This window comes from Equus przewalskii, chromosome 9, assembly GCF_037783145.1.
Source record: "Equus przewalskii isolate Varuska chromosome 9, EquPr2, whole genome shotgun sequence".
Lineage (NCBI taxonomy): Eukaryota > Metazoa > Chordata > Mammalia > Perissodactyla > Equidae > Equus > Equus przewalskii.
Window position 1 is genome coordinate 26642357 of NC_091839.1, and position 14359 is coordinate 26656715.

The 14359-nt window shown below is 49.1% G+C and overlaps 1 protein-coding gene across 9 annotated transcripts in view; it reads right to left on the bottom strand.

Moving 5' to 3' along the window:
• LOC103563470 (zinc finger protein 256-like) overlaps window positions 1-14359 on the bottom strand; it is a 106684-nt gene that overhangs the window by 36168 nt on the left and 56157 nt on the right. For 6 of the 9 annotated variants that reach the window (XM_070558782.1, XM_070558780.1, XM_070558781.1 and 3 more), the window contains exon 1: window positions 10585-10841. The exons of 2 other annotated variants lie outside the window; for them this stretch is intronic. Coding sequence is in view for 1 of the 7 variants with exons in the window: in XM_070558786.1 (XP_070414887.1) it covers window positions 10585-10617 (33 nt within the window). In the remaining 6 variants the exon portion in view is untranslated. Of the gene's footprint in view, window positions 1-10584; window positions 10842-14359 lie in introns of those variants that run through there. One more of the 9 variants, XM_070558786.1, reaches the window with a different exon arrangement.

Below are 14359 nucleotides of genomic sequence, written 5' to 3' on the forward strand. Positions count from 1 at the left end.
CCTGAAAGAGTGAAATGTTGGTAAAGAGCATACTGACTTTGGCATGAGGGGGGGCAGCCCACAAACAAGTGTGTGTCTGACAAAGCCAGGAAGGAGCCTGTGTGATTAGTGACAGGAACAAGGAGTTGGGTTCAGGTTGAGGAGGAGGCTCTTCAACAGTACTGGGCTATAAAGACCAGAGGATGGAGTGGGGGGGGCCATGAGGTGAAAGACACAACCATGTAGTGTGTCACAAGGACAGATAGGGTGTACAAGTCCTTCCTCTACAAACAACTTTCAGCAGGACCTTGTCTGCAGGTGAATCGTGACAGAAACGTAGATAGGCATCTCCAAACCCAAGAACATAAAACGGCAGCAGAACAGCTGTTGGTCAGCAAGGTTTTAAGAATAGGCACACACCTCATAATACAAAATACAGGCCAATGCTGGAGACCGCTGCAGATGAGCAGTGAGAAAAATGGGTGAGACAGGGACTCCAGAGATGCGAGGATGAGCCACAGGACAGATTAAGATCAGAAGTGACACAGTGAAGAACCGACTAGTGGCAATGTCAAGAATGAGGAAGAAAAAGCAGAAATAGAATGTGGCCACTGGCATTCGCACCAAAATACCAGCCAAACAGAACAGGTTTCTGGTATCATTTGAGCACAGGACTGACGCCATGCCCTCCCCAAACATGTTCCTGTTCAGGGTCAGGCTCCCTTTGGGTCCATTTTATTGACTCTGGATTCATATCCATCCTGTGCACAACTGAGGACTCTCTACCCACTCCCTAGATGAGCAAGAATGTGGGACCTGACAATGCAAATACCAAGGCAGAGACACAACATCTGGGCAGCTGGTGCTGACCCAAAATAACTTGGCACATCATAATCCAGAGGAAAGAAACTAAACATTATAGAGAGAACTCTGGAGGGGAATCTTGAAAGAACAGCTCATGGTTCACATCAGAGAATCACTTCATAGCACAGGCAGTTGTGAGGAAACATCAGCTAGAAGAAGGAAGTAGACCTGGGGCACAGAGCTGCTATGGATCTGACCAAAGCCACCCAGCCAGGAAGAGGGCAAGTGAGGTGGGATACATTAGGCTGAATGCAAGCCTCCTGACCCTTGATCCTTCCATGAGAGGCTGCAGGGAAGCAGGTGTGGGACCTGCTCAAGGAGAGAGGGCAGGGCATGTAACTCAGTCCTCCCAACCACAGCACCTACCTAGGGAACAGGGGAAGGAAGCAGTGCTCATGGTCTTGAGTGAGGAGGACAGAGCTATCTCTGGGGAAAAGCAAAGCGCAGAGACTACCTCAGGGCATGGCGACTGGGTTTGGGACTTATACCACAACTTGGTAGACAGCATCCACAGTACGCTTAGCAAATTCAAACAGGACCCAATAAGACCAGACGTCTCATGGTTCCCAACAGCAGTGTCACCTCAAATTATGCTATGAAGGCCTCACTGAGTGGCTCTGTTCCTTGCCTCAGACTTAGACAAACAGAACCATGTGTAGATCCCAGAGGCCCCTGCTACTTCTCTGATGCACTTGCTGTCACCTTAGCACATACAAATTCTCTGTCCCCTTGACCTTCATTCAAAGCCCAGCTCCATTAATCCCCCTTCCCAGGGCAAGTGATTCTCACAGATGGCCAAATTTACCCCTGAGCATATTTACCAGGCTGAATGAAACTCCCCAGACCCCACCAAAGTCCTCACAAAATCTTGGTGAGTCCACAGAGTGGTGAATCAACACCAGCTCTCGCCTGAATGTCATCTTGCCTCATTACCCCTCGTCTCCATATCCATCTCAAGTCACTCTTCCCTTGGAAGCCTTGGTCAGCTGCCAGACTATGCTGTGTGATACACGAAACCTTCACAGCCACTTACGCACATTTATGAAGCCCAATACCATCACCCAGGTCCCAGGAAAGTGATCCAGTCCCCAGCCCCCACCCTCTACACCTCACCCCAATAGCTTTGCCACCACAACCTGAAATTTGCCTCTCCTAAACGTGACCCACAGCTCAATCATCATCTCATCTTGGTCCACACTGTAGCTACCACATTTTGATGTCTCTAACCAGAATCTCTCCCCAGATTTCCTGACTTGTATGTTAGCTGCTCACATGATGCTTCCATTCAGTGATGTCTGAAACATCTCAGACTCACAACATGATCAAAACAAGGCTCCTGATATCCCCAGTGAATATTACACCAACTGCCAAGGTGCTCATCTCAACTGATACAGCTTCCATCCCTACAGCTTCTAAGACCAAAAGCCCTGGGATCATCGCTGATTCCTCTGTTTCACTCCCTCACCAACCACATTAGAAAATCTGGATGCCCCTTTCAAAAACATGCAACCAGAAGACAACCACATTTCCTAAGCCACAACCCTGTCCATGAATCTTCTCTTGGACTATGGTAGTAGTGCAAGTGAGCATAAGCAAGACCACCTTCTAACACTAAATGGTCCCAGCCCCTCCCGTCTATGACTTCTAGCTGCTGTCCACATACTCTAAAAAATTCACATGCTCTGCTGATTTAAAGCCTCCACTTACGTATGTACTCCTTGATAGCTTGACAAATCAAAACTGTGTTCTATGAGTTTCTCTGCAGGAAGAGGCTGAGCACAGGCAGGAATCACACATACAAGGTGTCCGTCACAGATGACAGAATGGAACAATGTGACGCCTGGAGCCCAACATCCCTGGACCCCCTCCTCACTGCCCATTTTCCCTATATAACTGCCTCAAGCTTCTGTCATTTTTGAAGATGGTTTTTTGAGACGTTACTCTGCCATCCTCCCGATTGTGCTGGCTAAGTGAATTAAAGCTTCCTTTCCTCAATCCCTAACTTGTTGTGATTGACTGGCTCAGATGGTGGCGAGCAGACCAAGCCCATCGCTTGGTATCAATTCTGGCACCCAAAATGGGACCATAGCCCCTGCCCGTGGCTAGTCGACTTGGAGGAGGCCATTTTGGGATTTTCCCAGCAGCTGCCAGGAGGTTTTTTCTTCTTTTCTTCTTTTCCACCTGGGGAATTCCCCTGTGGCTTCCCTGCTTGTCGACTTCAGTGATCGGGAACAAAAGACTGGATCATGAGCTGATGAACTTGTGTCTGCAGCCAGGTGAGTCGTCTGGAGGGCACTCCCAGGTACTATATTCCTTTTTCCTTGCCTAGGGGCCTTGGTCAAGCCAAGGTCCATCTAGTTGTGTGCCGTTGTTTAGGGACAAAGGAAAGTACAGACTGCCTAGTATATTATAGGGAAGACTAGTCTCTGGTTTTTCTGTGGTGCACACGCCTGTATTTCTGTTCTTCTGAGTGTGTGTGTTGTTCCACTAGTCTGTGTGCCAGCTTTTCTCTGTGTCAGAATCCCACAGCATACTTCCAGTGCTGTTACACCATTAGTGGCGACGTGATTTGCGACCTTTTGTCAAGTGTCAAGGTGGAATTGTATGCCTCAATGGGGGCACTGCTGTCTGTGTGTTAACCCTTGAGAGGAAGCCATGAGAGTGAGGCCTGACCATCTTTCCAGCCCTCCAGCTTTGTCTGTCTTGTTCGGCACCTTCTTTGCTGTCATTGTGTGGAAGTTAGGCTTGGGCTTAAACTAAGCCGGACTTGAACTGTCCGCAAAATAGAAGATCTAAAAAGTTTCTGCCAGGCACTGGACCTCCTGCACTGGTGTTGGGAAATTAGATCTTTACTCTGCCTTAAACCATGACCTCTTGCCTCTTTGGCTTGTTTAGCACTGGTGGGAGAACTGTGTGCTCAGGTGGACTGGGATTTTGCTGTGTGCCAGATGTTATCCATGGGCACCACTCCATCCTCCCCGCTACCCCCCAAAAACCCTGCTAGGGTGCATGCTGGCCAATTAGGCTGATTTCAGTTATGAGTTCATGACAAAAAAAAGGATGCTGTTTTGCTATAATGCAGCCTGGCCCCAATATACATTACGTTCAGGAGAAAAGCCCCCAAACACGGCGCTTAATTACGATACCATCTCAGAGCTAGAACTGTTCTGCAAGAATGAAGAAAAGGAAGATAAAACCCCCTATGTTCAAGCCTTTATGCTGCTCTATCTAGATCAGAGAAGGGGGGACAATGGACAGAGGAGTCCTCCAGCTCCTCCTCCTCCCGCTTTTCCCAGGCCCACGGCTCGCCCAAGGGCAAATGCCTGAGGCATTACCAGGTCTAAGAGAAGGACTTTCTCCTCCTCAACACAGCAAAGGACACAATTCAGTCAGGGGGTTCTTCCCAGAGTGGGGCAATTTCCACCGTGACAACATCCGATAGGCATAAGTGGACAAGGGCAACTGGCTGGCTTTGTTTAGACGCACTCTCCTTTCTCTACCTCGGATCTCTTTAATTGGAAAAATTTTATATGCCTGAATGCCCTGTTCTCGCGGGATGGAAGCTTCTATGTAAACTGAATGCTCAAGTGACTTTTGCTCCAGGCCAGCTAGAGATACAAGTGTCACCGGAACAAGCATCCTTACGGTTCCAGATGGCCCTCCTAGGTGTTCAAACAACACCACCGGACCCACTGCCACTGGAGATTCTCAAGGAGGTAAGACCAGACATGTAGGCAGATGGGAAGCCTGGGAAAGCAAAGACTGTCTAGCCAATACATATAGCCTGAAACAATATCTGCTAAAACAGGAGGCTCAGAAGGGCATTCAGCCAGTGCTACAGAAATTCCTGGCAGCAGGATTAATCAGACTTTGCCAGTTGCCATCTAAGACCCCATTCTCCTGCTCAAAAAAACCAATTCAGAGACACAGGAGTTTGTTCAGGACCTTTGTGCCATACATGAGGCAGTTCAGGACCTGTACCCTGTGGTCCCCAGCCCTTATACCTTGCTAAAGCAAGCGAATATGGCTGGTTTTCAGTTTTGGACTTAAAGGATGCATTCTTCTGCATACTGCTCGCTGAAGAATCTCAACAATTCTTTGGCTTTGAATGGCATGACCCAGTCACTCAGGCCACTCAATAATATTGTTGGACAGTGCTTCCTTTGGGCTCCAAAAACTCCCCTACGGTATTTGGGGATGCCCTAGCTAAAGACCTGAGCCACTTACAATTAAGAAGGGTTGCTGGGGGCTGGCCCAGTGGTGTAGTGGTTAAGTTCACGTGCTCTGCTTCAGTGGCCTGGGGGTCACAGGTTCGGATCCCAGGCATGGACCTAGTGCCCCTTGTCAAGCCACACTGTGGCAGCATCCCACATAAAACAGAGGAAGATTGGCTCAGCTGTTAGCTCAGCGGCAATCTTCCTCAAGCAAAAAGAAGAAGACTGGCAACAGATCTTACCTCAGGGCCCATCTTCCTCTCTCTCTCACACACACACACACACACACACACACACACACACACACACACACAAAAGAATTAAAAAATAAAGAGGAAAAAAAAAACAGAATTACTGTTACAGTATGTGGATGACTTGCTGACAACGAGCCCCACTTAGGAGCAGTGTCTGGCCAACACAATAAAGACCTTGAATCATTTGGCTGAATGTGGTTACAAGGCCTCACAAAAGAAAGCACAAAAAGTTACATACTTATGGTTTACATTATCAAAAGGCCAGAGGGAACTGCTGCCAAACCAAAAAGAGGCTTTAACATGCCTGAGCCCTGCCACTACTGGGCAAGAGCTCCGAGGCTTCTTGGCCATGGCTGGTTTCTGTCAGATCTGGATTCCTTACTGTGGACTCACAGGAAATCCCTTTATGAAGCTCTAAAAGGGCTAGGCTGGGAGGCACTAGAATGGACAAAAGAGTGTCAGGTGGCCTTCAATACCATCAGGACAAAGTTAATTTCAGTCCCAGCCTTGGGGCTTCCTAACTTGGACAAACCTTTCAGCCCATATGTACATGAACGGCAGGAAATAAGCTTGGGGGTTTTAACTCAAAACTGGGAATGACCCCCTAGCCAGAGGCTTATTTTTCGAAGCAACTGGATCAGACTGTCAAGGGCTGGCCCCCCTGCATCAGGACAATGGCTACTACCTGCAACATCCCGCAGAAAGCTAAAAACATACCCTGGGCCAACCCACCACAGTGTATGTGTCACATCAAGTACTCACATTATTAGAACAAAAAGGAGATATTGGCTTACATCAGGTAGGATGGGCAAATACCAGGCCATCCTTTTGGACAATCCAAATGCACAGATGCAAGTATCATCCTCCCTAAACCCAGCCACCTTGCTCCCTAAAAGACATCAGAAGCCTTAGAACATGACTGCTTACAAGTTATTGAGAGTGTATTCTAGCTGAACTGATTTGTTGAACTGTCTGTTGGAAGAACCAGACTTGGAACTCTTCATAGACGGCAGCAGCTTCATGGATCAAGGTAAGGGAGGAGCAGGATACGTGGTCATAACTTTACAAGAGACTTTAGAGGCTAAAGCCCTACTCCCAGGGACATCTGCTCAAAGGCAGAAATCATTGCCCTCACTGGGGCTTTACATCTAGCTCAAGGCAAGAGAGTAAACATATAGAGAGTCCCGTTATGCCTTTGCCGTAGTTCATGCTCATGGAATAATCTGGAAAGAAAGGGGACTGTTAATAGCAGGAAAAACGGAAATCAGACATGGCCCTAAAATCTTAAAACTGCTTGGTGCTATTTTTTACCCATCCTCTTTTTTTTTAATGTATGCTTTTTTTTGATGAGGAAGATTGGCCCTGAGCTAACATCTGTTGCCAATCTTCCTCATTTTGTTTTTTCTCTCCAAAGCCCCAGTACATAATTGTATATCCTAGTTGTAGGTCATTCTAGTTCTTCTACGTGGGATGCCGCCAAAGCATGGCCTGATAAGTGGTGTGTAGGTCCATGCCCAGGATCTGAACCAATGAACCCCGGGCCACCAAAGCAGAGCACATGAACTTAACCACTAGGCCACGGGGCAGGCTCCTGCTTGGTGCAGTTAATGAACCTGTTAAGGTAGCTATCATGCCTTGCCCTGGCCACCAGAGGGAAAATTCAGTGGGTCCAGAAGTACATCATAGGGCCCCACCTACAAAAGACTATACAACAGGTGACTACAAACTGCATGATCTGTGCAAAGAACAACCCCAAGACTGCTTCTGGTCTCACACATGTGGGCATCCAACCTAAAAAAACTGGCATACTGAAGACTGGCAAACAGACTTCACCCAGATGCCCTGGGCAGCTGGGAATTTTCAGTTTTTGTTAGTGTTTGTGAGCACCTTCAGTGAGTGGGTAGAAGCCTTTCCCACTGGGACTGAGAAAGCACCAGAAGTCACTTGCATGTTGCCACAAGAAATCATCCCTAGGTTTGGTCTGCCTAAAACCTTACAGAATGATAACAGATCACCTTTTGTCTTCCAAATAACCCAACAAGTGTTCCAAAGCTTAAACATCTGATGGATACTACACTCAGCTTGGGGACCTCAATCAACTGGAAAGATGGAGAAAACAAACCACACCTTAAAGAAGACCACTGCCAAAATCTGTCAGGAAACACGACTAAGTTGTGATAAGGCGCTGCCCCTTACCCTGCTATGGGTTACAGCAGCTCCCCGAAGAGGACTTAAATTGAGTCCTTTCGAAATTCTATATAAGAGACCCTTTCAAGCATCGTCCCATGGGACTGAATCTCTGGACGTTTTAAGGAATGTCATGATTGCTAATTATGTTAAGTCATTAAGTTCTATATTAACTTCCGTCATTGAGTTTGCTTCTCATAGGCTTACATATCCATCTGACATCCCTCTACACGCCTTCCTACCTGGTGATCACACTTTGCTAAAAACTCGGAGAGACCAGGGACCTAAAAAGCAGTTGTCACCCAAACGGATGGGCCCTTTTGAGATTCTTTTCACCACTCACTCATCCACAAAACTTACAGGTGTGAGATCCTGCATACATTACTACCAGACCAAGGCAACCCCAAAAATCACAGTAAAGAATCCCACCTGTATGGAGGGGAAAGTGCATGACAGAACCCCCTGGAGAGCTAAAATATGTCTTTAAAAGAAAACTTTTACTTCTTCTATCTAACTCTTCTTCTAACAGTTCTGTTTATTGGGTTATTAATCTTTCTCCTTCTTAAGTTGGGTATTAAATGCCTATCTGCCATAAGCTCCTAACTGATCAAGTCAACATGACAGCTCCCCTTAAGAGACCCCTCCGACGAATCCAAAAGGAAAGCAACTCTTTTCCATGCTCTGGTCCACCTGTGACGTCCTGACTCAGCAGCAAGTAGCTAGAGAAATTATGACTCCCTGTCTCCCCCTTGATTGTAAGATTATGGGTTACTACTCACAGGGGGGAAACTGCAAGTGAGCATAAGTGAGGCCATCTTGTTACGCTAAATGGCCCAGCCCCTCCTGTGTACTACTAGCTACTCTGCACGTACTCCAAAACACTCACATGCTCTCCTGATTTATAGCCTCCATTTACGCATGTACTCCCTGACAGCTTAATAAATTCTGTGAGTTTCTCTCCAGGAACAGGCTGATCACAAGCAGGAAACAAACCTACAAGGTATCCATCACAGCGGACAGAAGAATGGAACAATCAAAGACACTGAGGTCGGTCAGCCTGAAGGAAACTCCCTCCTCACTGCCCATTTTCCCTGTATAACTGCCTCAAGATTCTATAGTCCTTGAAGATGTTTTTTTGAGACATTAGTCTGCCATCTTCCTGATTATGCCGGCTAATCGAATTAAAATGTCCTTTCTCGGGGCCGGGCCAGTGGCGTAGTGGTTAACTTTGAGTGCTCTGCTTCAGCAGCCTGGGGTTCACAGGTTCATATCCCAGGTGGAGACCTACACACCACTCATCAAGCCACGCTGTGGCAGCATCCCACAAAAAATGGAGGAAGACTGGCACAGATCTTAGCTCAGCAATAACCTTCCTCAAGCAAAAAGAGGAGGACTGCCAACAGACGTTAGCTCAGGGCCAATCTTCCTCACCAACCAACAAAACAAAACTTCCTTTCTTGACCCCTAACTCCCTGAGATTAATTGGCTCAGATTGCGGCGAGCAGAGTGAGCCCACTGCTGGGTATCAGGAGCCTCCATATTGATCATCCTTCTTCCTCTCACAAGCCCACACTCTTGATTGCCACTCTGAAGTCAGATGAACCCAGTTAACACCTGGGTAACACCACTTCCCTCCTGTGATCCAAACCTCTAGTTACCTCCAGAATACATAACACTGGCTCAACACAAGATTGACATAAGGGAAGCCATACTGTAGAAGAGACCATACTGTAACTTTGAATGACCTCTGACTGATTAACTTGGCTGGACACGCACCTCCAGGAGATCCACCTGCTCTGCAGATTTTATGACCCCTGCTTGTGCATGTACCGCCCAGCTGCAATAAGACAATAAGTTTGTTCTTTTGAGTTCCTTAGGAATGTGATGACCCCAGAACACAGAGTCTATGCTGATAGCCATCATCAATGAAAACTGAAGGATCTGGTGTGGAGACTCCTGGGTCAACATTCCTACTCCCTCTCCTATAACCCACTGGCCTATATAACTGCTTCAAGATTCTGTGTTCCCTTATGATGGTTCTTTCAGACAACAGTCAGCCATCTTCCCTCTTGCTAGCAAGCTGTAATAAAATCCCCTCTCTCTGCCACCATCTTGTCTCACAGGGAGCAGGTCGTGCCCTTTGTGCAGTAACATACACACCCAACATAAACACCCAACCCAGTCATTCCTCTCCTGATTCCTATCCACCTATTTCTTTGCACCTGAAAGAAAGGAGACCTTTGGCTCCAGAACGTTCCTGAGCTCAGTTGTACTTTTGGGCATTTGCACATCCTGTTACCAGCTCTTAGGTTAACTTCCACAGGTGTTTACAATGGCGGCTACATGAGAGAATAGCTGCATATAACCCCAGGCATGGACTTGGGGCCATAGCTCACGGATTCTTCAGAGTCCCTAGACTCAAGGATGGGGGACAAGGTATGAAGAGTCTCAGAACACCATAATCCAGGGAACATGGGAGTGGGGATCGGGGCCACTGGAACACCCTCCAGGTCCCTGTGTGGGTTCCATAGGCACTTCCGCAGCCAAGGGAAGCTGCGAGGAGGAGCAGGCCCGAGAGGAACGGGAGCCACAGGGGGTTGATGGGCTCAGGCCTCCCTGTACCCTTCCCTGGTCCTGGGGCCAGGTGACCTCAGGCTGACTGTCTAACCTCCGGGCCTTAGTCCTCAGAGCTGCCTCGGACCAGCTCTGCGCCCTCGGACCAGGACTCCGCTCCCTGCGCCTCCCCGGCCTCCTCACCCCTTCCCGTCTGTTCTCTCCGAGCACTTCCTGGAGAACTTTTGAAACCCCAACACGCACCGCGTCCCTCTCCGTTCACAGCCCTCCCGGCTGAAGCCCCTCGGACTGAAGGAGCAGCTCCTCCCCTGCCAGTCCAGGCGGGACCACTCCTCACACCGTTCCCTGCGGACACAACGCGGACCCAGGACCCCCGCCCGCAGCCACAGGCCCCACGAGCGCCTCCCCGGCCCGGCCCCGGGGCCTGGGCTGCAGGCCCGGGAGCAGCGCCCGCCCGAGGGCTGGAGCTCGGCCTGCGCTGCGGGCGGGGCGGCCCGGAGCCGAGCGCTCACCTGAGCCGGCTCCCTCCGCGCGGCCGCCGCCATCGGCCTCGGGGGCGGAGCGGGGCCGGGAGCGGCGGGAGACGAGGCGCCGGGCGCGGCGCTCCCTGGCCCGGGCCTGGCGCGGGGCCCCGGGCGGCGTCGCCGAGCCTCAGAGCCGCCTGGGCCGCGGGGACGGCGCCACCTCCCGCGCCTCCTCGCCCGTCCCCACAGCACCAAGCCGGCGCCCCAGAACCGGAACACAACGTTAACTACCAAAATGACCGCCTTGAGGAGGAAGTCGGAAGTCCCGCCCCCACCCTCGTGTCACTAGGAAACGTCTTTTCTTCTGAGCCTTCATTGGCTCAAGAAGCCGTCTGTCGTCGCAGAGCATCTGGGTAATGTAGTTCCCACGTTCCAAACTGGCGATGAGAAGGTTCCCCAAGAGGGCTCCAGGAGGAAGGGGCCAGAGCCACAGCTAGGGGCCTTGGGAAATGAGGATTCTCTTTCCAGGGCAGAGGAGGGGCTCACCCCTTCTTAAAGGGGCCGTATGCGCATTTCTGGGGACTGCTGTTCTGTAACTGATCACCCAGGCATTCTGGCCGTGAATTAGGATGAACAATCTTTCCCAAGATTCCATGGGCAGCAATGCAGATTTGTCCAAAACTCACGCGCCATTTTCTGCTCTCAGAGGCACACAAAGTTTGGGACTCCACAAAAGTCGCCATGCCTGCAGAGCCCAAATCTGTTTATAAACCACCCCACGCAGTGAACAGAACCCCTAAGAAAAACAGGACTTAGTAAAAACTTTCTTATCCTACCACCTAGATCAGCGTGTGGTAGGTAGTTCTCGGGTTGGTGACTTGGGAGGTGGGAAAGCTCATCACAAGTATCACACGAGACCAACATGTCCCTGAAAAGGTAGTCCTTCTTGGCAAGGGGACAGTACAACTCATTAGGTATCCTCTAGGTCAGAACTGAGGGATGTCCATGCCCTAGTTAGTCAGAGGGAAGGGAATGCGGACCCCATAAGAGCTCAGGCTACTCCTAATTTGCTCCAATACCTGCGAGAACAGAGGTTGGCTTCCCTGAGCACATTGGGGTGGTGACTGATGCACACTGTGTGGACCTGCCTGGTGGGAGGGGTGCAACAGCTTCAACAACAGAAACTGGTAATGACATAAATCTGGGAAGGGCCCTGGGCAGGGCAGAAAGTGCAACACAGCCACACATGCTTCTCACATAAATTAGACTTATGGGAATCTCCCCTGGATGTGTGGAAGTTTGATGCATGAGATTCAAAGACTGATGGCTAGTCATAGAGGCTTTGCTCCACTTTGGTTATATTGAAGAAAGTAATTGCACATTCCCTATACAACTAAGATCTTTCTCCAGTGTGATGTGTCCAACAATATTTCAGGATGAAGCTATAGCTAAAAGACTTCCCACTGTGGAAATTAATAAAAGAAACCTTAACAAAATTGGAGCCAGGAAGTCCCGTAGGGGGAGATCTCAGACTCTATCACCCATGGTCCATTACACCAAGCTGGAAGAGACACGCTCTTGCATCTTTGACTGGAAGTAAAACTACTTTACTGCTGAAGGAAGATTCTCTTCACACCCAGAAACAGCCCAGCCAATGAGAAATAATGCAGCTCAGTGAAGCCCTTGCTGCTCTGAACTATGACTTTCTTCCCATGCACTATCCTTTAGACCTGCCCCTCCCTACGCCCCCTTTTTCTCAATAACAGGAGCTCCCTTTCTTTGTTTTCTGGATTTACCTCTGGTTTGCCACAGCATGCACACCCCAAATTGCAATTCTTTTGGCTATTCCTGAATTAACTCATTTTGAGGGTAAGATAATAGGTGAATTTGCTTTTTAAGTTGGTAAGAAATTGCACATTCTCTACACAACCAAGGTCTTTCTCCAGTGTGAAGTCTCCAATGATCATTGAGGGTGGAGCTACAGCTAAAAGATTTCCCATATTCACTACACTCATAAGACCTTTCTCCAGTTTGGACATCCTGATCCTGAAAAAGTGTATGTTTGCAGCTGATGGCTTTCTGGCATGCTCCTGGTTGCAATACCATTTTCTTCCAACTGCATATTCAGTGGTTTTGTTTGACTTTTCCCCAGTATGAGTGGCCTGCTTATGAAGATAGCTCGAGGTGGCGAGGAAGTCCTTCCCAGCCTCCACACAGGTAAAGGGCTTCCTGGACACAGGGAATTTGCAGCTCTTCACAAATGAGGCCTTGTCCATGTTGCTTCTGAAGTTTTTCACCAATGTGCTGCTCCTGGTGACACTGAAGGTTCGCACTGAAATAAAATTGTTTGGTACATGCCACTCTCGTACGTACTTTCTGCCCATGATATTTTCCTTAGTGCTCAGCCAAGTGTAAAATGTGATTAGATGGGGACACACGTCTCAGAGGGATGGATGTTTGGATGAAGGGACCTGCCTTGGGAGTCCTGACCTTTTACAGAAACATAGTTCAGAAGGTACCTCTTTGTTCTCTGCTCTGCGCCTACAACCTGAAAGCAAAGAAGTGACAGTGAAGTACGTGTTGATGTTGTTGGGAGGAATGAGTCTACACTGATTCATTGAATTACATCCAACTGAATTATTCCATTGAATTACATCAAAGAATGAGTCTATAGGATGTTTTTCCAGAACTGTGAGTGGGGGTCTGGTTGTGCATTACTGGGCCCTTAAGGTCACAAAATGGTAGAGTCCTCACCACAGGAAAGGCACAAGGACAGGGTGTGGCACAGGGAGACAAGACAGATCTGTAACTCCCTCCTCCACCAAAGGCTTTCAAAGGAACTTGTGTGCTGGTGACATGTAAGGCTGTGCAGAGTCCTGTCAAAGCCCAGGAAAACTCAATTGCAACAAAATAGGAGGAGTTCAAGGTCAATGTAAGGATCTGTTCACACCTCATGGCACAACATCTGTGGGCCAGTGTTGGAGAGCACTGCAGAAGGAGTGGTGAGAGAAATGGGTCCAGAGAGGTGGATTATCCCTGGGATGAAGTCACACAGGAAATGACGAGTAGTAGAATTGACAAGTTGGCAAAGTGTCAATATGGGGAAGGAAAGGTAGAAAGCGGGTGTGGCCACTGGCAGTGGCGCCAAAACTCTGGTTGAACAGGACAGGCTCCTGCTATGATGTGAACATGAGCCTGATGGCACACCCTCCCCAGCTACCACTCACCAGGGCCAGGGCCCTTCTGAGCTGACCCTGCCATGGCTGGAGTCATGTCCATACTGAGAAGCACAGAGGACTCTTCCCCCTAGGCTCTTGTTGGGCAACTATTTAGAATGTGGAGGATATAAGTATTGAAGGAAAAACCAAACAGGTGAGTGGCCAACACTGGCCCAGAGCAGCTCAGCACACAATAGATCACAGGAAAGAGGTCTAAACGCTACAAAGAGAACTACACAGGAGGTCTTGAAGAACAGCTCATGGTCCAGGGAAGTAATGACCATGAGAATGTGGGTAATTTCTGGCACAAACCAGCACAAGGAAATGTCAGCTAAAAGAAGGGACAAACCTAGGGTACAGAGGTGCCATGGATCTGGACACAGTCACTGGCCAGGGAGAGGCAAGCAAGCTAGGCTCCATTAGGCTCACTGTAAACTTCTGATCCAGAATCTTTCCCTGTGGGGCTTCAGGGCAGCTGAGGTTGGGCTGCAGGGGAGGGGAGAGGTCAGTGCAAGCAACTCAGCCCTATCAACCCCAGCACCTGCCCAGGGAAATGGGGAAGGAAGTGGTGCCCAGGGTCCTGATGTGAGAAGGACAGAGCACCC